Source organism: Syngnathus typhle, linkage group LG11, assembly GCF_033458585.1.
Source record: "Syngnathus typhle isolate RoL2023-S1 ecotype Sweden linkage group LG11, RoL_Styp_1.0, whole genome shotgun sequence".
Taxonomy (NCBI): Eukaryota; Metazoa; Chordata; class Actinopteri; order Syngnathiformes; family Syngnathidae; genus Syngnathus; species Syngnathus typhle.
Window position 1 is genome coordinate 9,348,822 of NC_083748.1, and position 25,627 is coordinate 9,374,448.

General features: G+C 42.5%; 1 protein-coding gene across 3 annotated transcripts in view; it reads right to left on the reverse strand.

Moving 5' to 3' along the window:
* LOC133162098 (plexin-A1-like) overlaps positions 1 to 25,627 on the reverse strand; it is a 115,816-nt gene that overhangs the window by 53,327 nt on the left and 36,862 nt on the right. For all 3 annotated transcript variants that reach the window (XM_061291040.1, XM_061291038.1, XM_061291039.1), the window contains one exon: positions 6,645 to 6,785. In XM_061291040.1, coding sequence (XP_061147024.1) covers positions 6,645 to 6,785 — 141 coding nt within the window. The remainder of the gene's footprint in view (positions 1 to 6,644; positions 6,786 to 25,627) is intronic.

A 25,627-nucleotide genomic window follows, 5' to 3' on the forward strand; every position in this document is an offset into this window, starting at 1 on the left:
TCTTCTCCATACATCACGACAATGATGATGATGATTAAAGACAATGGGGCCACATGCCGTAAATCCCGCTTACACTACCAGGCCGTGGTGATCTTACATCACCTTGTCAGCGCGCTGTGTGATGATGGACACGGCCAGTTGTCCATCCCAAGTGATAAGGCAAATGTGGTACAACGAAAAAGAAAATATCGATGCAATAGAAAGTCGTTATGGTGAACTAGTCTGATGGGATTGGGAAATGCCTCAGTGAAGTCTACTTGCATCCCGATAATCAACACATACTCCATGTTGATGATAATATACGAGTTGCCTCCACACATACTGACATACATTCTCAGTTTCCCTTCTTCCAGTCTCTCCCGATGGCTCTTTTAATGAAAGCCAATTTCAGGCTGCGTAGCACATTACTCCTTTAAATGACCTCATAAAGCAAGACTGGATGCTCTTCTCTCTCGCCATCTCCTCTTATTTACAACGGCCTCCGCACTGTAACTCAAGTCCCTCCTTTCTCGGCCTTCTCCGACCGCTCGAGCCCGGCTGACTGAAGTGTCTTGACGTCTTCTTTTGCCTGTGAACTTTCCACCTTTCCTCTTCAATCTGTTTTTACTATCACCTGCTTTTAAGAGTGCAGCTAACAGGCTTTGTGACGGTCACCCCCAAACCCAAAGGACGTGTAAAGCTTTTAACGTGGCTTTTCATTGCTTATTAAATCTAAACACATAAAAGGCCCTGCCTTGTTGAGGCTGGTTTTTTTTATACATTAAAAACGACAGCAGAGAGTATTGGTTAGTCTTTTGTTTTGTCTCGCACCATTATTAAGAATACATGTTGCTTTCTTAATCATTGATTGTTCTGTATATGTCAATATATTGTACATTTGATTACAAATTACATCATGGTAATCTTCATATCCCTTGTGGCCACTTGGGGCATTTATTTATGGGATTCTGTCATATTTTTAGCTAAGCCTAACAAGAACAGAAGTGTGGTTGTATGAGTAGGACAAAAAAATGTTGAAAAATAATTAAATCTCATCAGTCTTCATTGCGGCTCTTGTTATATGGACGTTCCAATTAACTCCAGGAAAGTTCAATCTCTCACTATAGGTCAGTCGACTCCACAGTCCTTTGTGAAGCCAGTTGGTGCATGTGACGGGGATGGAAGAATAAAGTGGAGAGAGCAAAACAGCAGACCAAGACAGGGACTGAAGATGAAAAAGCCGCCAAAACAAAGGTGGGAAAAAGTCAGAGGGTGAAAAAGAGAGAGACGGACGGGGTGGATGTGAATGGCGAAGGTGGACGAGCCTGGAGGTCTTCTAATTAACTGCGGATGGGAGAGAGCGGCTGCCTGGTAAATGACTCTGTCACTTTAGTAAATGGACTTTGTGAGGAGTGAGAAGCCACACAGCTGGCATTTCCATTAGCACTGCCAAGCGACCCAGCGCCATGTACACAGGTCGCCAGCAGAAGAGACGGGGGAAGACAATACAGTCATTCCTCAAAGGTGTTTGGATGAGCTGTGGAAGTTGGGAAGATCTGAATCTTGCAGCTATAGTCGTCTGCTTCACTTTGGGTACCTCTACGCATAAATGGATTTAACGTAGTCTAGGAATCAGAATTTGAAATCGGAATTTTTGAGAATCGGTTTCCAGTGAATAGATTTTCAGAAATCCTTTGCTTGCCTGGCGATTCAGTTTATCGATTGATGATGTAAAAGGTTAAGAACTTTTCCAAGGTGGCACTACTTATATATAACCTGCTTATCGTTTATATTGTTAGTTTAAGGTGTCGAGTGTTGTGTTAGCTCCGCAGCTACATTTACGACCTGCTGTCCAGAGTTTGCATGTTCTCCCTGTAAATGAAAACTCAAAATTGTCCTTATGTGTGAGTGTGAACGTTTTTTTGTCCGTTTGTCTTTGAGTGCCCTGTGATTGGCTGGCAACCTGTACATGGTGTACATCATTTCCACCAAGCTTCCGTGTGATATTCCTGAATTACACACCACTTTGCTGTAGCAATCTATTTTCTTGGTTCCCTCAAGTACCACCTCAAATATGATTATTTTCCTCTATTATGGCCATTGGTCACAACCCAAGAAGTAATTGGCGACAGTTCTCACTGTTTCCTATAGCTATTGAGGAGGTACTATTTTAAAAATGAAAACTGACTGTGCACAGAGAAAAAGACATTCACTTAACTGGAGAAGTGTTATCAAACTCTTAAGCAACACAATCACTCAATAGAGCCTTGGTCCGCCATGTTTTCTTTCTGTTATAAAGTACTTTTCCAATTTAAGACCCGGTTGCTTTTTATTTCGACTCTACAACGCTGCCATTGTGTAAAACCTGACCTGAAAAGCGGCTCGCTAGAGAGTTTTATATTTCATCTAAAGAATTCAGAACAATTGGCCAAGTTTTGAACAGACACTCAGCTCAAATGTGTGATGTGACACAATGAAGGCCATATCAACTTTTTGGCTGGCATCATTTCATAGCAGTCAGTCAGAACCACATTTTCCCACTCATCGCCATCCAGCTACAAGATCGCCAATTGTATGTTCGATTGAGGAGTAGGGCCAGATGGAGAGGAAGAGAAACCATTAACCTCCCTATCTATCTCACCTTATTTTCCAACCCTATCAGTCTGGACAATTGCGCCGTCCTTTTGGGAGACAACAGTGGAGTAAAACAGCAAGAGATGAGAGAAAGACAGAGCTATCTAGTGACAGCTAGACTTGCGTTAGAACTGATAGCATCAAGACGCGTCTGCACACAATTTTTCCGATGCCGCAAAATCCCACAAGAGATAGAACGGGAAAGTGTGGCCGCAAGAAATAATCTCTCTCTTTTGATCAACGCCTTGCTCAATCTTCTGAAATGTGAGACTGTTGATAAGTATTTGGAACTTATTCAATAAAATCATCGTATTAACCAAAATGGTGCAAACTTCTACTCAGCTGAACAAACCTTTTGGATACTTAAGATTCCATTGTGTTATTGAGATCTGAATATAATGTACCGTATTTTCCGTACTATAAGGCGCACATAAAAACCTACAATTTTCTCAAAAGCCAACAGTGCGCCTTATAGTCCGGTGCGCCTTATATATGGACCAAATTCCTAAATTTAAACTGGCCCGAAGCATTGTGTCATGAAATCAATCATAAGTGGCCCGCTGAAGACTATGAATCATGACTCAAAAAGACTATGGATCATTATTTTGTGATTATAAAGTAATTTGTTGCGTCTGAAGTTGAAATAAAAAAGATAAAATGGAGAATGATTTGATTTGGAATAACAATCTGACATGATGCATTAATGGTGCGCCTTTTAGTCCGGTGCGCCTTATATAAGGACACCGTTTTAAAATGGGCCATTCATTGAAGGTGCGCCTTATAGTCCGGTGTGCCTTATTAGTCTGGAAAATACTGGTACTGACTGAAAAGGACATTATTGAAAAATATTGTGCCAAAAGGAAGAAAATAGTTTTTAAATGAATTATGATGACTGAACTCTATTATTTTTATTTACAGTATTATTCGTAGTAGTAGTATTAAATAATGTATTTTCTTGGGTGCGGGCATACTAGCTAGTTAACGGCTTGCTATTCAGCTTTTGTATATTTTCAGGAGCTATCATGAAAAGTGCATTTCGACACAAAATGCTCAAATACATTCATTAATCACTATGATTAACACCACTGAATAAACCGCTGCGTGTCTGCTCGACATTGTGCGAGAAAAAGAGCAATAATGGTTTGAACTTTTAGAATCGAGTAAAACGCTGCACTCGCTTTTGCCGCTCTCTCCTTTTCACAGCTGCCTTTGCCTCACCGCGCCATGTCCATTAACATTTGCATGACAAAGACCACCGACTTGTTCAAAGTCTTTGGCTGTGCATAGCTACTCCTGAGCGACCAATGTATGATGTTTGTGCTCTTTCAAGCCTTGCATGGATAAACCAGGGAGTTGAAAGGAGGTGGCGGGAAGTCATTAAAATAAATATTTCGATTATTATTCGTAACAAAACTGCATGAAATACACCCTATCCTGAATAAATCCAAGAATTTAAGATGTGAAACACTTAAAAGATGAATACATCAAGACGCAGGCAAATATGTGTTATTTTAAACTACTTTTTGTCCGATCGTTAACTATCGGAAATGTATGTTGATAAATAGGGCAAATTAATCTTGGAGCCACTTAGACCTGACTGATTAGCTCTATTGAGTTGACTAAATGACAGTCTTGATTGATACAACCAGCAGCCTTGTTATGTGTGTTGATGTCAGCTAGTGCTAATGTGTGTACTAACGAGATTGGCGGCGGACCAGTAATACGGGAATGTAAACAGATCGGCGGACACACAAACACGAGCACCCCGGACTGATGCGTGATGAAACCATATGTGGGAGACGTTAAATAATTACGCCTCGTTGTGGGGAGTCAATCAGACAATACAACACATTGGTTTCCCTCCGAGACGCAAACTAAAAAAAAGGGGATACAGTTGTGGACAACCTTGAGTGAACCCCGACGAGAGCTCAACGTTTGCTATCTTGGGAAACACTCGCATTTGTTCACAGCTCAGTGAAAAAAGGTCTTAAGTCTCTCCATAATTCATGTCGTGTAAGTCTGCTTACAAGCTTTGGTAGGTGCTGCTGACTTGGTTTGCAACATACTTCAAAAGAGCTATTATACAATCAGCAATAATTGAAAAATGTACCACGGAAAAGGCGACTGAGGAAATGCCACATTTAGTTGGCAAAAAAAAAGTGATGAAAACCGACAATTCCAGCCCAAAAATAACAATATAAAATACTTAAATGGAAAGACATTTACTACTTTGTATTGTATTAGCACCCTGTTCGACTAAGCGTACACACACTCACACACACGCATGCACGCACACATCCACACATCCACAGACACACAACACACACACTTTCAGCATACTGCCCTCTCCTGATGTCATATCTTCTATCAATAATAATGACAGTGATGAATATAGCTGGAATTGAGCAAGTCATAAATCACAGAGCCTCGCCCCTAACTCTGACTCACCGGCCAGTGTGTGTCTTTGTGTGTGTGTGTCTTTGTGTGTGTGTGTGGAGGGATGGAGAAAAGGGAGGACTCGTCTTGGGCTACGCGCGAGTGGAAATGTCCAGTGACACCTTAATGTTCTTGGCTTGTCTGAGGAGCCCCTGCAGGCAACCAGCTACACGCAGACACGCACGCGCTTCACTGAGAGCTACTGCGTGCGTGCCCGCGTCCATGTCATGAGCAGATAGGAAAAGAAGAGCATGGCCGCCGGACTCATGCAAAGTAACCTGCAGTGTGTCGCGAATAAAATCCAGCGCTGCCAATTGCGTTGCCATATTTGTGCGTTGAGCAGAGGTGCAAAAAGGGGTAATAGCGAGAGATCATTAAAACACGGCAATGGGATCAGTATAAAGCAACTGAGAGGGGAGGACTCAATTTGGGCTTAGTTAGAAACGTGTGCGAGTGTGTGTCAGTCGAGACACATTTGTACAAGTAGGGTGGGGGGGTCAGCGGATAAAATGAGGAGAGGGTGGAGGGCAAGAGGGAGGAATTGCTCCCCTCTGGTCATTAGTGATGGGAGATCATTAGTGATGGGAGGGGCTTCAAAAAGCAGGCCTGGCAACCCGCTCGCTCTCCTGCTCTGCTTAACTCAAGCCTGCTATCCATGAAGGGCGATTTAGCAAAAAGCAAGACAACCATGTGTGTACATGGAAGTACAACAACTAAGTGCAGTTTGTTCTAAGTTCTAAAAAGTTTATTCACCACAAATGACCATGTGAATTCTTGTAAAGCCCTTGGCCACGGGTCTTTAACTGAGAAATATGATTCAATTTAATAGCCTCTGCTTGGCTCGCTACAGAGGAGATTTGCCAAGTCTCCAACACCTTCCATAAAAGCAAACATCACACATATATCTCGGCCGTTTTAATCAGACAGCCGCTTTAGATCTATTAAAAAAGGCCATCTTTGCATCATGCAAGCACCGGCTCTGCTTCCTTCACTCACTGCGCGCTAATGAGACAGACAAATGAGGGGAGCAGCTGGGCCTGGGGAGCGACAGAGCTGTGACACGCTCGCCTCCGCCTGCACCCCCGCCCCCCCCTTCCAATCCCCAGTCTTATTGCTCTTTGAGTCCTACCATCAGAGTCGACATCAGCGGTGGGGCTGGTAATGACCATAGGTGTGTAGACACACACAGCACAGCACCACTCACCCTCTGTATGTCTGTGTGTGCGTACATGTTCATTATTAGAGGTCATGCTGGCTCGTGTGGTCCATATAGCTGGGAGGTGATCCTATGGGTAGCATTAAAATTGCTTGAAGTGTATGTTTAATGGGGCTAGGGGTTATCTGTTCATAATGGTCCGAAGGAAAGAAAGTGTTACATCTGCATGTAGGCAGGCGTTAATGTCCATAAAAATAATATCGTGTACTAGAAGCATGCAAAAAATAAAAGTCATAATCAAGAAAACTGGACATGGCTTAACCTTAGAATGACGTACAGACATTTTTTCTAATTGGTGTAAATCTTCTCGGATTGTTATTATTTGTTTGTTTTTTGTTTTGATTTTTTTTTTTTAAACAGACATGAAGGACAAACTCACCTGTCTGTCAGTCAGTGTGTAGAGGTACTGCTGGTCTGGGCTGAAGAGCATGTCTCTCAGCATGGGACTTCCTCCTTCACTTAAAGTCACCTTTTCATAGAGTACTGATGGACGGTTTGGACTCACAGAGTTCACCAAGATCTAAAAAGAGGAACACAGACAATGCAACAAATTATGCAAAATAAATCATGGTGCGATTTTATTTTGGGGGGTGGGGGGATCATTTTAATTTCCTTCTTCCATATTAAGAGTGCATATAAGCACAACAATGCCCTTTAGATATTAGACAAATGTTCCTTCCATCTGAAAACTGTAGCTCATAACTCAGATTCTACAATGTCAATAATGCAACACGTATTCACAAGGAGCTATTTATCCATCTCGCTGGCGCTGCAACCATCCAATCTGACAATTGATTGAAAAGTGGCTGCTCGACATAGTAAATCGGCCTAATTGCAAGCCTTTGCCAATAGTGTGTGTTGATTCTATTGCTACTGATTATAGTTATGAAGACTTGATTACACAAGTAGATAAATGGAAAGGCAAACTACTTGACCTTTCAAAGAAACAACACATCTCCCAAGCAAATGAAATCAAACAAAGCGGGAAATAGTATACATTGCTCAGAAAGAATCACGCTAATCTCTTTAATAATCTTGATGTGGAAAAAAGGGATGACCGTTGTGTGGCGCCTTGCAGGTCTAAGTGTCTTTGTGATCTTTGCTGAACAGTTCAACAAGACGTGAACAGTAATGGAGCAGAGAGAGGATGGAAGATTGTCTGGCTGGGATGGCTGTGAGCCAAAGTCATCTCAGCAGCAAATGAAAATCACAAAGCAGTGGCGAGGGACGGAGGTGGGGAGGGGGGGGGGGGGGCAAGTAGCATCTCCGTTATTGTCGAGTCGCTCTGCTATCAGCTCACAATGACAAGAAAGGGACAGCAGGCAATGAGTAGTCGGAAAATGTATACAAAGACACGCAGACAAATAGGCTCGCTCTGATATAGAAGATAAAGCATGATTAGAAATAAACATATTAGACAGTTATTGCTGGATATGCACACCGTAGAAAATATCTCAGGATGCAAATGGACTCAGAAATATAGTGGATGGAAAACTCAATATAAATATTAAATAATTTGTTTACAAACGAACAGACGGGCGTCCTATTATTTCCGCAAGACAAGGAGCCCAACCAAAAAAAGAGATAAAGCACTGGCGATAAGCGGAAATAAAGACAATATTATCAAGATAATGGAGTAGTAAACAAGGAATGCGTTATGGATCCTATCTGGACCAGAAATGAATAACAATATCATTTTTAAAGAGATAGGAAGAAATGAGAAAAAACAACAAATGACACGCTGGGGTGGACGAGCTTGTCAGTGGGCTTCTCTCATTAGCGCATCGTGTGACCGTCAACCCAAAGATTTCCATCGACATCGAAATGACAGCGAATATTTGCGTGCCAGTTTACCATCGGACAAATTGCTCCTTTGCCTACTGCTGTTGTTTCATTCAACCTTCGCTCTCAGGAGGGATATTGTATGCAGTGAAAACACAACTGTGGAAAGTGAGAAATGTATAAGAAAAACAAAAATGGAAGCAATTGAAGGTAGTCGACCCGTGAAAGGAAGTAATAAATTGTTTCATATCCATTTATCCAAAAGGGAGCACAGCCAAAGCTGAAAATATTGAAACCAGCAGGAGAACACCATCACTAAGAAGACTTAAGTGTACTACTGACGACATAATCCATGGGGATGGACACAGTGATGGATGGATGGACGGATGAAGGAATTGGACACATTGTTTGAGTCCAACGGCACAAGAGATAAAAGCAACATAATCTATTAACCGGTTTACCAGAAGGCAGCCAAACTTAATAGAAAAGAATAAAATATGACTGTGTGGAGCCTTAAAAATCGACACGTCTGCCCCATCAATCTACAAGCGTCTCTTCTTTTAGCGTGTCGAAATTGAAGGCGTATTCATGATGTGGCTTTGCATGTTTATCAAGTCAAGAAATCAATGCAACGTCCAGAGACTGTGCTACTCAGTCATTGTCTCCTCTTCATTGCTAAGCTTTCCAGTAAATACTTGATGGATGCTTTCGCAGACTCATACAATAGAAGCATTTGGGTGGAGCCCTTTTTTTTTTTGCCATTTTATGATAATGAAACCTCCAAAACCGAAGACAGTCCAATCCGAGGCACAGGCAAAACCTGATCATAAACGGAATTAATTTCTCCTGCGCTGGTCACTGAATTCCGATAACACCAGTCGGGATTTACTGCTTGGTGTGATTGTGAGATTGGCCACATGACCAAGAAGCAATGTGGCCATTTGACCTCCGGATTTTTTCCTCCAACCTTCCTTATTCCCACTAACGCACCCAGTGCCAAGATATCTTGCCACAAGGCCTGCTTGGCTGAGATAGACACCGGTGATAGGAAGCTAGTGATGGGGCGGCCGGGCCATGACAGCGAAAGAGCTGGCTGATAAGACAGTAGCATGAAAAGGATGAGAATGATGCCTGTCACTGGCGGCAGTGACAAGTGATGGACCGAGTGGAAATGAAACTCGAGATATGCTCGGAGGAAACAAATAGGGGCCGGGAATTTCCGAATCAGTTAAAAATCAAAATCTCCATAATTCTAAACAAGTGAAGAGAACTAAAAAAAGGGATGGAAATAAATAACTGTGAAATTCTCAAAGGCCATAAATTAGCCTCGCGTAGAACAACACGGAATAAAAGGGTCCAGGTGTTCCAGGTCTGCTGAACATCTTCAACGCATCGTTACCTTTAACCTTTGCATGTCGATCAGGGAACGGCTGTGACATTTTAAAACCGATCTGGAAAATGCGGATGAACATAAAGCATATTTTGCTCGGTATAAATGTACCCATGCACACATTTAACACCTTAAACGTGACATAAGCACGTCTGGCCCCGTATAATTGCGGAAGGCCTCACATTCCTGACTTTGATGTGCAGGAGGCCCCGCATGTATGAGAGTGTGTTTTTTTTTTTTTTTTTTTTTTTTGCGGAGAGGGGAATTCAGTTTGGCCCTGAACAGAACAAAGGGGAAGAAAGGAAAGCAGAAAGAGCGTGATGGACAGAGAAAGGGAATGTGTCAGGGTTCTAAAGGACCTGTGCTGTTCGGAGCCACGAGAAGGATGAAAGAGGTAACAATGGATGGAAACACTTAAAACCAGGTCCTCACCCATACCATTTTTTCTAAGGTCAATCCCAACTTGAAAGCTTTCCCAGTTCTATGGTAAATTATATTTTACAAACTTTATCGAGCCAGAATCAGGCAGAAATATTGATGCAACACAATTTGACCCTGGACAAGATTTTTACTGCTTTCATTATATGAGATATTTAAAAGTCCAAACAGGTTATTGACCTGTACATACTGTAAAATACGCTGTGATATTGAATTACTTTTCACACTTTGCTCATACACAATGAAGGACATGTGTGTATTATTTATGTTGCGCAATTGTCAAGATAGTATTGTGCACGGCCATTAAGGTTTTTTTTCCCCCTCCCTCTCAAGGCTGTATTGCACATGCATTTTCTACCATTGATTCTTGCTTGCTATCATTGTCGCCGATCTATTCCACAAGGTTATTCCACACAAATCCTAATGAATAGACACCACGTTGCACTACCTCACCGCTTAATGATAGCTTCGTGTCCATCTTTTCTTAAATCAGTCACGTCCTATCGCATTGCGAGCTTGGACTTGGGCAGAGCAAGACGCAATACAAACAAATATCACTTTCAAAACGCAGCATGAGCAAGCGCAGCTTTTCCATCATTGTCTGTGCAGTTAAGGTCAAACACATAATTGATGCCCTCAATAATTGGAAGGGTGTTTATTTGACGATTCTGCCGGCTTGTGTGCTTATGCCCTAATGGTGAAAAGATGAGGGCAGATGGAGCATCACGCGTGAGTGCTCAACCTTCCACATCTTTCGGACAAATCCCTCATCGCACACACCCCACGGACACATTTTTATAACATATACAGCCAACTTGGATTAACTGAGGGTAAACTAGCACCATATGTGGGTCAGCCGGACCACGCGACCTTTCTTTCAACAGCGTCATGACAGACAAATGATGGAGGTGGTGTGTATCCACATATAAAACACACAAGAACACACTGTGGAATGTTAGTGTGACAGCTATCATAACAGTCTCTGCCTGAGGGTATTTTAAGATCTGGCAACCATGATCTTTACGCGCCACCATTTAATTTCTATTGCTAAATATCAAAGGGTAAGTCAACATCCCTCAAAAATATTACAACATAGTCTACTAGTCCAAAAACGGTATTCTGATTAATATTGTGTTTGCGTAGTAAAGGTTAATCAGCGTAATCCACTTGTTTTTATCCATCTTAGAGGCGGCCATTTCGCCACTTGCTGTCGACTGAAAATGACATCGCATATGCGCAAGCATAAAACAACCAATCATGGCTCAGCTTGTAAAAGTCACATAACAAAACTCAATTAACAGGAGACAAACGCAACACAGTTTGAACAGCCCTTGTTAACACCGAAGCAGCTACTTTCTGACAAATTTCACAACCATTAAGCCATTGATAACAATTCCAAAAGGGTGACTTGAATCCCTTTGTCGTCTCTTGTTTACTTGTCGTGCCGACTCGGACTGACAGGCTTGGATCTTCACCTGCCAATCTGCACTGTACTTATTCATGTGCGAGACTGTGACCTTTTGCCGGACAAAGTGGCTGGGGAGAAGGAAGTCTGGGCTTCCCTGCTGAAATTGCTGCCCCCGTGACCCGACCCAGATAAATGGTAGAAAATGGATGGATGGATGGATGGATGGATGGATGGATGGATGGATGGATGGATGGATGGATGGATGGATGGATGGATGGATGGATGGATGGATGGATGGATGGATGGATGGATGGATGGATGGACGGACGGACGGACGGACGGACGGACGGACGGAACTTCCATGTGTTGCTGCAAATTGTTGACAAACAACATAAATAGTACTACATTTGAACAGGGGCTCCTCCAGAAGACCTGCAGAGTAAATCCAGCCTTACGAATCTTGTCATTAATTTATCATCACTGCTGCACACACTCTCTCTCCCCTCATTTGTCTCTCAAGTATCACTACCTGTTTTTCCCCATTCCTTCGTCTTCCCGTTCAAATTAAGCGTCTTTAGCTAGTAGTTGTCAGATAAAGTGAGCTCAGCGAGTGACTATACACACAGCATGGCGGAGGCATTTCATCTTCCAGCCAGCACTATATCACACTAACTCAATCATCTGCGAGGAATTACATGCGTAGACACACACGCGCATCTTATGGCGTCTCACTATGCTTGATTTTATCTGCCGTCTCGCAAACGTTGGAAGAAATTGCACCACAACATTATCATATACAATAAAATGAGATTGAGCGTCCCAACTGAACCTTTTTAGCGTTGCCATTCAAATGAGGAAAGATCTTCTCTTGCTGGGAGGCGGAGCACAAATTCCCTTATGGAATATGTCAACTGAAACAACATTACATTAACAACTGCTGAGCGAATATCAATGTACAGGATATTGCATGCATAAATTTATAGGCCATCTTTTCTATTTATCCAGCAATAAGAATATGATTACGGTGCAAGTTTAAAGTGGAGTTGAGCTCTGATGAAATACTGACCTATGCTAATAAGATGCTAGTTTTATCAGACACTGGCAAGTGGGAAGTAACGACAAAGAATGAGAAGCAAGTTGATTTCAAGGGCCAGATGCTCTCGTCGGTGGATCATGAGAGATCTGCAGAGCGTAAAAAACACCGTACATGGAGAGCGCGGCGAGGTGTGCAGCAGTGAGGGTGTTTGCGCCGAGTGTGTGTCTCCAAACTGCGTTAGACAGGATGCTTATACCCAATTGAGCAAGCGGCGTTAAATCAATTAATAACTAGAAGGCATTAAGAACATAAAACAAACAACATCCCACAACTGATGGTGCACCACGCAGCATCACTTGACCCACCATTCACTGACTAAATCCTCAATTCTCTGGGATTACACTGATTATGGACCTCATCTTCAGCGGTAATTACCGAGGTAGGTGCGTGTATGTGTTCCTGTGGGAAAGCCAGAGTGATTACATGGCCACTGGTGCCTCTAATAGCATCTTTTAGAGAAAGGGAGAGAGGGTGATGAGTGATTTGCATCTTTCTTGAGAAGAACCCAAATTTACGGTGAGGAATTTTACGGTAGTTAAAATCTACGTAAGATATTTTCTTCTTTTTTGACTTGACTCAGGAAAATAGGAAAATACATTGAGATGATAAAAACAAAAAAAAAGATTTCCGCAAGTAGTCACCCACTAGCCACCCATCTGAAGCAACTAATCTCTCAGATGAATTTAAACATAGTTTTACCAACGTTTTCAGACATGTAGTAGAAAACTAATTTAAAACAGAAAATCAGTTTTGATTTAAAAGATGGGAGTGTATTAAAGTGAACCGAATTGAATCGTTCCCCTTTAAAACAGAGCTATGTATCGATTGTTTCTTTTATTGGAGGGGTATGTTATTAAATGAAAGCCCACATGTCCGGTACTTCCAAGTTAATTCATATTGTAAAATGACAAGAACACTGTCTCATATCCTCTGCTGTACCATCGGGAATCGAATCGAATGGCACTACTTCTTCACTGTAACATTTTCAGGACAAAAAGAAGACACCAATTCAGCATGTATGAATGATTTTGACTATTATTGAGTGAGCATGTGTTTCTTTGAAGTTGTTTGCATTTGGATGGAACACAAGAGGGAGTAAGGCCAAAACTAAACCTCAGCATAAACCACTCCTGGATTCAAATTCCTTTTTTTCTGAATCTTTCTTTACATTTGTTTCACTCCACTTCACTGTTCAACAGCTAACATGAGATTTTCAACACCTTTTTTTACATTGCTCTTTATCAATACTTCAACACTCATTCAAGCATTAAATCCTCAAGTATTTTGCACTGCTGCCTTTTCTTTCAACAGCGTTTTCTTTTTTTTCCGCCTTGCAAGCAAAAAAAAAAAAAGTTTAAATCCTCACTCAGCTCCTACCAAAACCACAAACACACATGGCAGAAAAATGAAAACAGAGTTTGTGACTGGGAGAAACTAATTTGACAGTGGGCGTTGGGTACAAAATTGGCGGAGTCATGAGTTGACAATGTTAAGAATTACAGCGGGAACAACGACAATCTTGGTAAGTACGAGATGAGATAATTTAATGAAACAGGAACACACACGTTACACATACACGGGCACAAATAACGTCTGTCTGTAAAGAAATACAGATGGTGTTTAAAATCAGCTTCATGGTGTGGTTTGGAGGAATTTACAGCAGTGGAGGGCTGGTAGTTATTGGCTCCGAACGTGTGTGTGTGTGTTTACTTCGAGAGTGTGAGACTGTTTGAAGACTTTTTCAAATGTGTTTCTTACACGCATGATTAACCTCTCCATTCAAACGCGACCTGTGTCTTTTCCTTGGCATTCATCTTAAAATGTCAGAAAATTGTGATAAATCCAATAATTAAGATGAGCTGTCATTTAAACAAAAGCCAGACAGTCCTGCTGAATTTTTACCACTGACAGAAATTATGAGATTTCCATACAGGACATGTGATACGTGTACAATTCCATGTGTATGTGTGTGTTGTTGCTGGTTACTAGTCGAGAAGGGGAGGCACATTCCTGACACGCGTGCTCTTAAATGCAATCCGACGACTATCTGTTAGCTCAACAACTCTGCGTCTGTGTTAGTCTACATTTCACAGTGGAGGTAGACAGCGATCCAGTATACAAACAAAGCACGCCATATGTTTCAAGGGTAACGGGTATCGGCATGGCAATCACCAGAGGAGGATACGGAGGTCCGCGTGCATGTGTTGTGTCAGCTTCACATTTCAGAGGGGCCTGGGGAAGAATTAACATTGGGTTGGAGTCAAAAACACCATGACCTGTGTCTTAGTGTTGTGTCAAATGGTGATGCGGTATGTGATTTGTACATCTGGTGGGGTCCGTGCTGTTTGCTTAACAGCCAGACCGTATTTGTGCTTCTCTGTCAGGCAGAACTGTTTTTCTTGGCGTGGGGCTGAATGTAAGGCCTTCTGCTGTGAGTTGGACAGAAACGTCCTGATGGATAAGGTTAGAGTTATGGATGCTCCAAATCTGGACAGGGAGATGGATAGTCTGGGTGGAAATATGCTGAGATATCTGTTGGGCATTACTCGAAATGAACTTGGAATGTGGACGAAAAAAAAGTAAAAAATCTAGCACCTTATTTCTTTTAGTTTGACTAAAATATGCCTTCTTCAATAGTTGTACCATCGTCATGGAAGAAGTAAGCTGTGTTCTGTTTTGACATTTCTATGACATCATCAGTGAAAAGAGTAATGGAAGACGTAAACAAAGTGTTAGTAGGACCATAGACCAGGAACTGTGACGTAACATTCTGTTGTCCATTACTGTCCAGGCTGCTCGGCACGCAATGGTTGGTTTACAGGATGTTCTGTCAGTAAAATACCCACCGTCCATTTCTAAAGTCCGAGAAAACTATGTGTAGTCTGAACTCGTGATTTGTTCAGCCCACGGTGAGGTAAAGGAAAGTCCCTGGCTTGGATCTGAGGCCTTGTGCTTGAAATAGTTTGAAGCTAACGAACGGGAGGGAAAACAAGCACAGCAATGTGGCCACAGACAGGAAATAAAACTTGGAGCAATGTAGCAACACCTTTAAATACATGTTCATTCACTGACTTCATTTCCACGCGTGGTTAATTCAGAATAGTCCCAGTTTTACATTTTTACATCTCATTCCTCCCTCACAAGTCATACTGTGTTCTGTAATGGTTCATGGTGGCAGTCTTGGCCACGGTCCAATAATACAACAAGCCTGGCTGAATCAAAAGACAGACGAGGGGAGGAAAGAAAAAAAGAATGAGCTGTGAACGAAAGACTGGGACAAACAGCCACACTAAAAGTATGGAGACAAACCTTTTCATCATTTCCGTCAGGGGCTGTGCTAGTCAAGCCCAAATCTTTCTCAATTGGCCGTTCTTGTCTGTTCTTACGTTGTTGGGGTCTCTTGAAATGTTGCGGTCTAAGTACGGTTCCAATCGAAAGTACCAATAAACCAAGAACCCACAGGAGACCCGGATGTTGTTCTTTTTTTGCTAACTTAAACCAAAGATGCATGGGTTGGATACTTGTGAAGACTTGTCAGGGAATACATCCCAAGATTTTGTGCTGCTATCACAGTGTTATGGGGGAGTGACAAAGAGACAACGTCCTACAATAAATTTTGAGAAAAATGTACTTGGCCGGTTCACTTTAACGCACTTTGCATTATTTAGATTGAGAAACGACCAATCTGTCTTTTTGTGGATTGTTTAAGCGTTCATTTGCTGCTTGGTAGAAATGTCAGTACTTTTCCATTTCGGAACACAGCATAGTCACTGGTGGTGTAGTGACACATTTGTTGGACTTCTGTGTGGACAGCGTGGGGATTCAGTTCCCACCCAGCGATGGTGCAAATGTGAATGGTTGTGCCCTGCAAGGTCAGCAAGCTGATTTTCAGCAGAACGACACTTGGCAAATAAAGGTAGTGAAGCAAAACTAACAAGGATCAAAATCCCATGGAATGCATCGAAGCAAAATTCGTCTTGATCACAGCTCTGCATTGCACTTTCAATCGACTTGAACTTTTATGAACGCACCACCACAGATTGCAGCAATCAAGACTTCATCTGTTAAACAGACAACGGAATGGAATGAGAGGAATTGGGTCGGAAGAATGATTGGATCTCCACCCAGTATACACACGCACACAAATCATGATGGTGCACAAGAAAGACAGATTGTGTGGAATTTCACACTAAATTCTAAATGTCAAACAAGAATTAAAAAGTAGGTAGTCTGTAAAAATAATGAGGTTTGCACATTTTAAGTGTCTGAGACAAGGTACATGGGCAACAACAAACAGTTCCCCTTTCTGTGGGTCGTAAACTTGCTGTGCTGTTCGAAAACACATCTATAAATACTACACAACTGGACGACATCACCTTGCGTAACCGAGAGGTCGACGAGTGCAAGGATTGGGATAGATTTAGGCCAAGGATGTTCATTGAATGCCATTGACAATCCTCGGCTCTCACTGGGGGTGCCACACAAACACACACATATTCCTGTCATGCCACAACAGAAGTGCATGAGCAGCTGGTATGTCCAGGTGGTGACAGATTCCCCGCCTCTGCTTTGGACCGTAGCCATGGAAACACAATGGTGTCCGACCAATTGCTGTGGTCTCTGGAGAGGAATGTGGATGGGTTCAGGAGACGAATCAAATGATCCAGCTCGCCCACATTTGCCAGAGCCTTGCCAGATTATGACAATAAGAAGCTGTAACCGACTTGCCTGTATGTAGGCGCATGATGTCATCCAGGGCTGGCCAGCATGCGTGCAATTAGCATGAACAAATCTGGCAATGATTGAATCAGCGGGGACCAAGCCTGGAACACCCGGATGCGACTGCTTCCGAACCTTGATTTTTAATAATGCTCGTCCCCCCACAAAGGGACATACTCAACTGTTGTGTAATTGTGTTGAACGTTTTGGGAGGGATAAAGTCAAACACATACACCGATAACATTTGAATAGTTTTATGTTCCATGTACAGGAAGTCACAAAAACTAAACGCGGTAAATGTGAGCGGCGAACTGGCTTCAGTAATTCACATAAGAGCAACATGAGGGAGGACATAAAAGAGGTATGCAGAAAGATAAGAATGGGGGACAGCAAGAGGAAGGGAAACCAGGATAGTCTGAAGCAAATAATCGTAAAACTCTCAAATTCAATGAAAGCACATAAAGATGATTGGTCGTTATTTTCGCTTCAGCAATGGAACAGGGTGAAATCACAGCATTGACTTCAACTGAAAGAAAGCGAGACAGGATAAATACTTTATGTTGTTTATATAACCTTCATATAAACATGACAGCAGCAAAAAAATGTTTGTGGAACTTTACTGTTGCTATTACTTAAAGAAAATGGTCGAATGTTACGTAATGAAAACAGTAGGGACCCCTCTGGTTTCATTTCCTACAATTTGGAATTCAATCAAGAGTTTTGAGATCACGCCATGAAAGTAAAATCAAACTTGGGAGTTTGAACCATCGCGACTAACTTTAGTGAACATCTTAAGAATTAACTCCACAAGTGTTTTGATTTTTACTTTATTTTAATTTCGTTTGGTGTTCTTACACAGTGTTTTGATGACAGTAAGAAATGTTATGAGGTTACTTAAAAAATTGAACAGTGAATAAATGATTTACGACTGGAGATGGTTTGAGTCTAGAACAAATTAATTCACTTAGCATGATTCCCTTTGGGGATTAACAACTTGTGTTGTAGGGTCCGCCGTATAATGAATGACTTAATATAAAACGGCACGTGCAACAGCGTACCGAGCACCACCATCAATATGTAAGAGAAGAACCCTTGTGTAAATGAGTTCAGGTAGGTGTGTGTGTCTGTGTGTGTGGTGTGTGCTTCCATGGCCGTTTGCTTTCGAGCCCGTTTTCTCACTACCTCCAAAATAGAGCAAAAGCCCGATGACCTACGTCAGCCTTCCCCATACACTTAAAAAAAAAAAAAAGCTAAAATCAGGAAAAGGCTTGGCATGAATCAAATGTGGTGAGCTGAAAGGAATGCATGGTAAAGTTTCCAGACAGTCAGCTGAGTGTGCTTGATTGTCACAAGACAGCTTTTTATAGAAGTGCTACTTATTCTGACGTTGCATCCAGCACACACACACACACAATCTTACCCAACCTTGTCACTTCCTATCGTTTCTTTCCCACTGTTTTTCAGAAAGAAACAGGAAGTGTGTATGAGTCTGGGAAATTGTCCATATAGAAGGCTAAAGGAAATCCTTTATCCTGGATTACTTTCTCTCACACGCACATGGGGAGCTCACAGAATGACACCAAGATGCAATCAAAACAATAAGGCTTGATTAAGACGTACTTGTAATTAGACAGGTCCACATAAACGCATTGATTACTGACAAGTTTCTACTGATCTGATTTGAAGCCAACTAAAGAATACAAGTTACTGGAATTTTTGTTGCTACATGCTAGAGGGTAAATGGAACCTCTTGTGAATATGAACTTGCCACCGTGGTAACCAAACAGTAAATTGGTTCGAATTGGTTGAAAACAAAACCTGGACAACGCACCCAACAAGCGCATGAATGGCTCTTTGACAGTTTCCCGTTTGCCTGCTTCCTGACTCATACACAAACAAACACAGGAACCATTCACTTATAAATAGATGCAAAACACAAACGCACAGAATTTGGATTCTGATACAATTAAAAATTTCAATTCGACTTATATTATAGTTTCAAGCTCTTTGCATTAAATAAAAGGAGAAAAAATATTTCCCCCCGGCACAAGGAAGAGGTAACAAGGAGGGAGGGAGTAAATGTAAATATGTCTAATGGTGCGGTGTCTGCCAGGCTGTTAAGATAAGTGCCTGATATATGCAGCATCCAAGCAACACATTTTAGATACTAAAACAAACTCTCTTATTTTGCATGAAATCCCGCTGATAATGTTTGTTGATTTGCCAAGCCACAGCATCTTGGCAAACACTGTTTTCTTTCCATCCTTCACAATTGGACAGGGCTGCAAGTATTTACAAGCGGCTCTTTCGAAAACACATCCACTCACTCTTATTGTGTCTCTCTTCCTGGACTGTGTCATTTCCTGCAAAACTAAAGATCATATTCACATTGACTTCCTCTCTGCTATCCTCAAGGTGTTGCCATGCCAAGTTTGTTGAGTCAGCCTCCGCATAAATCGACCGACTGTTTGTGTGCTTGCTCAAATTGCTATTGGCCGAGGCACAAAGTCTTTACTGACAATACCGCTCCATTCAGAACACAGATGGTGCAACCTGTAGGTTTTTCATGGCCCATTTGTGGACTGGAAATGCTTCACTGTCCAGCCTCGCTGGGCTAACACACACAAAGTGACACACACATTCACATACAGTTCAGGGAAGGCAATAAATCGAATCCAGTACAATCCGCCCCCCGCAACGGACAAGGTGGGAGTGACGGCTTATGCCAGAGAAAACTGCACGCCCCAGAGTTCAAACGGAGGTAAAGTTGAATAGCGCTCACAAGAAAGGCATGTGATGCTATTTTTCAATTAAACGATGACGGGAATTTGGCTGCTTTTTCACTGGTTTAACTCAAACCACCACTTGGATGAATGTGATTTATTTAATTCTGTAATTGTTGTAATAAACGCTGTCAATGGAGGATAGAAATAATTCCGATTCAATATTTTTTACAAGGGGATTTATTGTATAGCAAAGTTGAAAAGACACGACTTAGCAATGTAATAAATATGCTTCGACAAATCCTAGCACTCCATCACTCTGCCTTTACCTCATTACCTTTACCTTTCTTTCCAACAAAGGTCTCTTTATCAGCTGAGTGAGCTCTAACCCAAAGCTGGAGTGGATGAGTCCCGGCGGGAAAAACCACTTTCCGGAACATTTTACCCAATTTTCATTGCTGCTGGCTTCATCACTCTTCCCTGGGGTGGAGCGAAGTCGACGCAGTGTATATATCTGCGTGTGAATGTTTTTGTCTCATTTGGATGTCTCTACTAAGGAGAACATGGTAGAATGTTTGTCAGTTAAATCAGCAAAAGATTTTTGGGGGTTCTTGTTGCAAAGCAAATGCTTCATATGTCCAGCCATTCACTCATGATGGATTAAAAGGCACCTAATCAAAATGTGCAACCAAAATGTAGTAATGTTAGTAAGAGCAATGTTAAAGCAGCCTTGACTACAAACAACTGAAATTGACGTGTACAAGTGTAAATAGTGTACAGGTGAGGTTTGCACGTCAGAACTTGCCCCCTGCGGCTTCTGATTCTCCCGAGACCCCAGAATGTTTTTCGAATTGCCACACACAAGGGAGAAAGTGATGTAGGACCAATGCATTAGAGAAATGATGCAACAAAAGCAGCAATCAGTCTGATTAAGTGTGTGTGTGTGTTGTGTCATCTATTTTATCCTCCATGCCGCTCAGCGATGAATCCCTGCCTGTACTTTTGATTTTTGACACGAAACCACCGGGTTAGGTGGATGGGGAAACACGCAAATGTGACAAAAATACAAGAGTCAATCAATCAAGTGCCGGGAGTTGACGGTTTATTCCAAACGGACTATTACGAAATGAGCAATAATGCGAACATGCAAACCTATCAAGGCCGGGAACTAAATTAACGATCAAATTGGTAGACGAGAGACTTAGTAAATAACCGAGCGGGCCAGATTTAAATGGAAGCAGTTATTTGTTGTTTGCCAATAAATGGACAACGTGGAGAGGCAACTGCAACTATTTAAAGCGTCTTTGCAGTGTGTGGCCTAAAGACAAAATAAACCACATTTTCAAATCAATCCACATTACTTTGAACAATACGTCTCATTTGATCTTTACTCTGTAGTCCTCGGGGTCGCTAACGATTACAAGCGCACCTCTTTATCAGAAGGCCCAATCGAAAGCTAATTTCCCTTAAAGCCAGCCTCTAAACTCTAATCACCTAGAGGAGCAAACAACAGCCTGGAGCTCCTGAGAGCTACCTTGCTGCAGATTAACTCACCTAAGGCCCATTTCAACATCCCTTAATAGCTCTATGCCTTTAATATGCTCATTAAACGAGTGTGTGCGTGTATGTTGTGTGTGTGTAGATGCTAGCTGATATGCGGCATAGCGTGCTCTGTCATCAAGTAGCTGCTATAAATGAGAAAGAAATAAAACCCAACCCAAGATCCTGGTTACAAACAATATTGTACAGTAGAGCAAATCAAATTTATTTGGGGGGGGGGGGGGGGGGGGGGGGGTTCTGTCACACTATTTTGACATGACCTGTCTTCAATTGCCTCCAAAGGATTGGTACCTAGTGACAGCTAGCCTTTGAAAAAGTGGCCACCATAAGATCTTCATGCGGCGGCTTCTTTTCTAAACTCGGACACACTTCATTCGCCGCCGCAGCAGCAGCAGCGGCAGCGGCCGCCTTGACCCCGGTGCCTCCTCTGCATCGCTAAATGCAGCCATTTGGGCTCCCGTAGGGCCCATGATGGAGCCTCGGTCGCCTCGCAGCCACATTCATACCACTGAGTCTGTAATGAAACTATGGATTTTCCATCAGAGTCCCGACACTAACTGCCCGTTTGCCGTGCATCCAGTCCCCGGCGCCGTACTCTTCTGTACTGTATATGGAGAGGCGATTTCAACTGTGCTTCTGTAATTCGTTTCACATCATTCTGCCAGTGGCCATGGTTTGTCAGCTTGATCGCAATAACCATATACTATATATTGATTTGCAGTCAAGTGAGAGACAGCTTTCAAAAAAATTTTTACAGTAAGATCCACACCCACAGGAAAATCTCAGTCACCGGTGAATGATACCAAACGGCATCTGAGCGGTTACCGAACATTTACATTCTATTAACATATAGGGAGCCTTTTCATGCATACGCCCGTATTGTGGCTGTAATTACAAGCGGGATCAAAAGAAGCGCAGAGGGTGAACTGGATCCACTGCGTCGCGCATGAATGAGCACAAAGACGATGCTCATCTGCCAGCACACAAACACGGAGACTGAACGAACATGCCAAGGGACTTAATGAGCAAGTGTGCCGTCTCTGCAGTTTCATCCCTGTACTGTCTCCTGCTCGCTAGCAGCCCCCTCCCCATCCACACACATGCGCACTTCGGGGTAAACATGACCTACAAGCCCACTTACTTCCAAGCCCATCTGAAAGTCTACTTCTAGCACTATCTTCAACCCAGTAACGTTTTGGATCCCTCTGCCTTGCACCGCAAAACATCAATGCTCTTTCTCTCTCCTCGTTCCTCTTCCTCACTATCTGTATCTATGGCTGCCCTGACTACTGTTGCCATAGCAACTAAGGAGCAAGCCCCGCCACGAGGGATTTTCAGGCAACTTGGCGTAAAGATCCCCGTGTTATTGGAGGCTTATTACTGGGTGTGCGCTTGGGTGCGACTTGTGTTTGCCGTGCTCGGTCGCATTGACGTCTTCCCCGCAATAATGAAGAAGGTCTCTCAAGGTGCAGTGACACTGTCGTAAACCACGGCATCGGGACGAATACAATTTAAAGGCGACTAGAGGAGCAAGTCTAATATCCCCTACTTATTTAAATGTAATACTAAATCACCAACCGGGTTTATTTAACGACGTGAGAACAGAAGTGGCCAAACCAACGGGCTCGTCTTTTTCCAGACGATGTTAGATGTGCATATACACACCATCTGTGCTGGTCCTCTCCATTCCAAGGTTATCAGTAATCCAATAGGTTTTGCTGAAAGCGGGCAAGTTTCCAGAGACGCAGCCAATATCCTGTAAGCGGAAACATCCGGAAGGAATCGCGTCTAAGTGACACAGCGTTTGCTCTCTTCCCGTCCATCTATGTGACAGGATGAAATGTTTCCTGCTGGCCGTAGTTATTTCTTCCATTTGTTCCACTCGTTTCTTGTTGGCGCTGATGACAAACCGATGATTCATACGTGTGTGTGAAACCCAGTATTGTATCGTGTTAATAGGCGCCACATAGTAGTACACGGTGAAACCGCAGAAAGTGACATGCAGTCAATTATTTGACGTTGGTCAACTCCCAAGTCATAGAAATAACAAAACAAAGTCACGTGACTTAATGTTGACTTCATATATAATGATATTTGAACTTTAGTAGTTGCACAAAACACATTTTACAGATATAGCATGTTTTGAAGCCATGCTATGAATTTAGAAAATGCAGAGACGAGTATAGTAACAAAAATATACCTGCAATGCACGCGTGGTAACTCCTCAAAATTGGACACATAAAAGCATGTATCAAATTTGAAGAAAGTGGGTCTTGTGTTATTTCTAGGCCACTAGTTCACTGCCAGTGACCCACAAATTGGCAGCACAAGGCTTTTATGGATGATAACACATAGTTGAGAGGCCTTGGGCTGAAGCTCTGAGCAATCACACTCTGAGCATTTGCTTTGAACAGCCGAGCAACACGCACAATATTGCAGATGGGTTGCAGATTTAAGATGGTCTCCATGGAAAAGAAATGCGGCCAGGTTTATTAACATGTACAAGCTATACCCAACGAGTCAACGCTTTCCGCGTTAGTTGATATGAATGCAAGCCCGTTCTCATGTTTCCTCCCTGTTTATTCCATTGTATGCTTGCTGTCATTAATGAGGGTGTGCGGCCACGAACATATACGCGTGTTTGTGTGTGTGTGTGTGTGTGTGTGCGTGTGTGTGTGTTTGGCCTTTCCCTTGGGACGCTGTTTGCAGTGCTTTAATTAGCTTAATCCACCAGCAACACATGGATGGGGGGAGCTGTGAATGAGAGGGGTTTGACGATAGTTGGAAGGCGAGGTGACTGAGGATACACAGAGGAGAATATCTCTTCTTCCACCATTTGTTTCTACCCCCGAACACACCACACACATAGGGACACGCGCACACACACAAAAGCACCCCTCGGTCTTGGCAGCGTCGGTCGTTGGCCGAGCCATTGTTAAACCTGCAGGGAGGTGGAAACTGTTTCTGAAATGACCACATGTGCTGCAGGAGGCCAGCAAAACCATTTCCAGAGAGACTTTGCAGTCACAGAGAAAGCCAAGCTAAATGACCAATTAAATATAATAGCGATGGCTTAATTGGCGTTCGCCAATTTAGGATGACGTGCAATTAAAGCTATGGAGGATATATGGAGAAAACTTGGAATGTGCAGAAAAGGGAGTAAGATGCTCTGAAGGCAGGGAGGGGTAAAGTGGTGAGATGGGGACAGGCATAAAAAATAGGAAGAAAGATGATGCACAAATGCTAGTCTTGGGAATAGATGCAATCAGCTCAGTCAGTCAGCTAATGACTAATTCCACAGGGGAAGTGCGTAGCAAGAGGAAAGGAGACATGCATGTCTATAAATCAAAATCATAAACAGGCTCTGGGTCAAAGACACGAGAAGTGATGAGGGACAGCCAAAGAAGAAGTTGCAACGAAGGTGGTTGCTTTTGAGTCAATAAATCAAAGTCATTGAAACGGGAATGATTGAATGTTTATTTGAAAAATAAAAGCGATCATTTAACAAATTTGCTGTTGCAAAGAGGATAAAAGAAAGTTCCAAAAGGGAACGAGAAAACAAAAACCACCCTTTGCGTGACATTGACTGAGCCATTTTTAATTACTAACAGCTTAATGGGTGAAAATCACATCGCCACAAAGTCAACTAATGCACAAATAATGCCATGATCTTTTTTTTTCCTTGGTCCACTAATGCTGTGATAAAGCCTTAAGCTGGTGGACATAATTAGTCCACTTTTAGTTCCAAAACCGCAAATCCAAGAGGACATTCGTGACACAAGGCTACCCTATAGTTGCCTTTTAGTGATGACTTTTGCGTATTGCCAAGAAATAGTCTGCAAAAGGCAAACGTCTCCTAGCTTAGTTTAGCGCAGTATGATGGAAATTGTATGGGGTTCTCATAATTGCAGTAGTATATACATTATGCTGGAGAAGTAGAAGCCAGTACCGACAGTAATGTATGCTATGCATTTAAATTATAGGTAGCTTTAAGGTATTCTCCAATTGGGGGGCCAAGGGAAGGGGGGGGGGGGGGGGGGGCGGAGTAATTAGTTCACCAGCAAGAGACTCAACTACACTATGGCGGAATGATGAATGTGAGGGAACCATACCTCATGGGTAATATCCTTCACACATGCACCATAACTGCTCAGAACACTGTGGCTTTCACATACAATGGTCCCTAAACAGATGTCGCCCACATGACGCCACAGTTAAACATTCAAAACCAATCCCACCCGTAAGC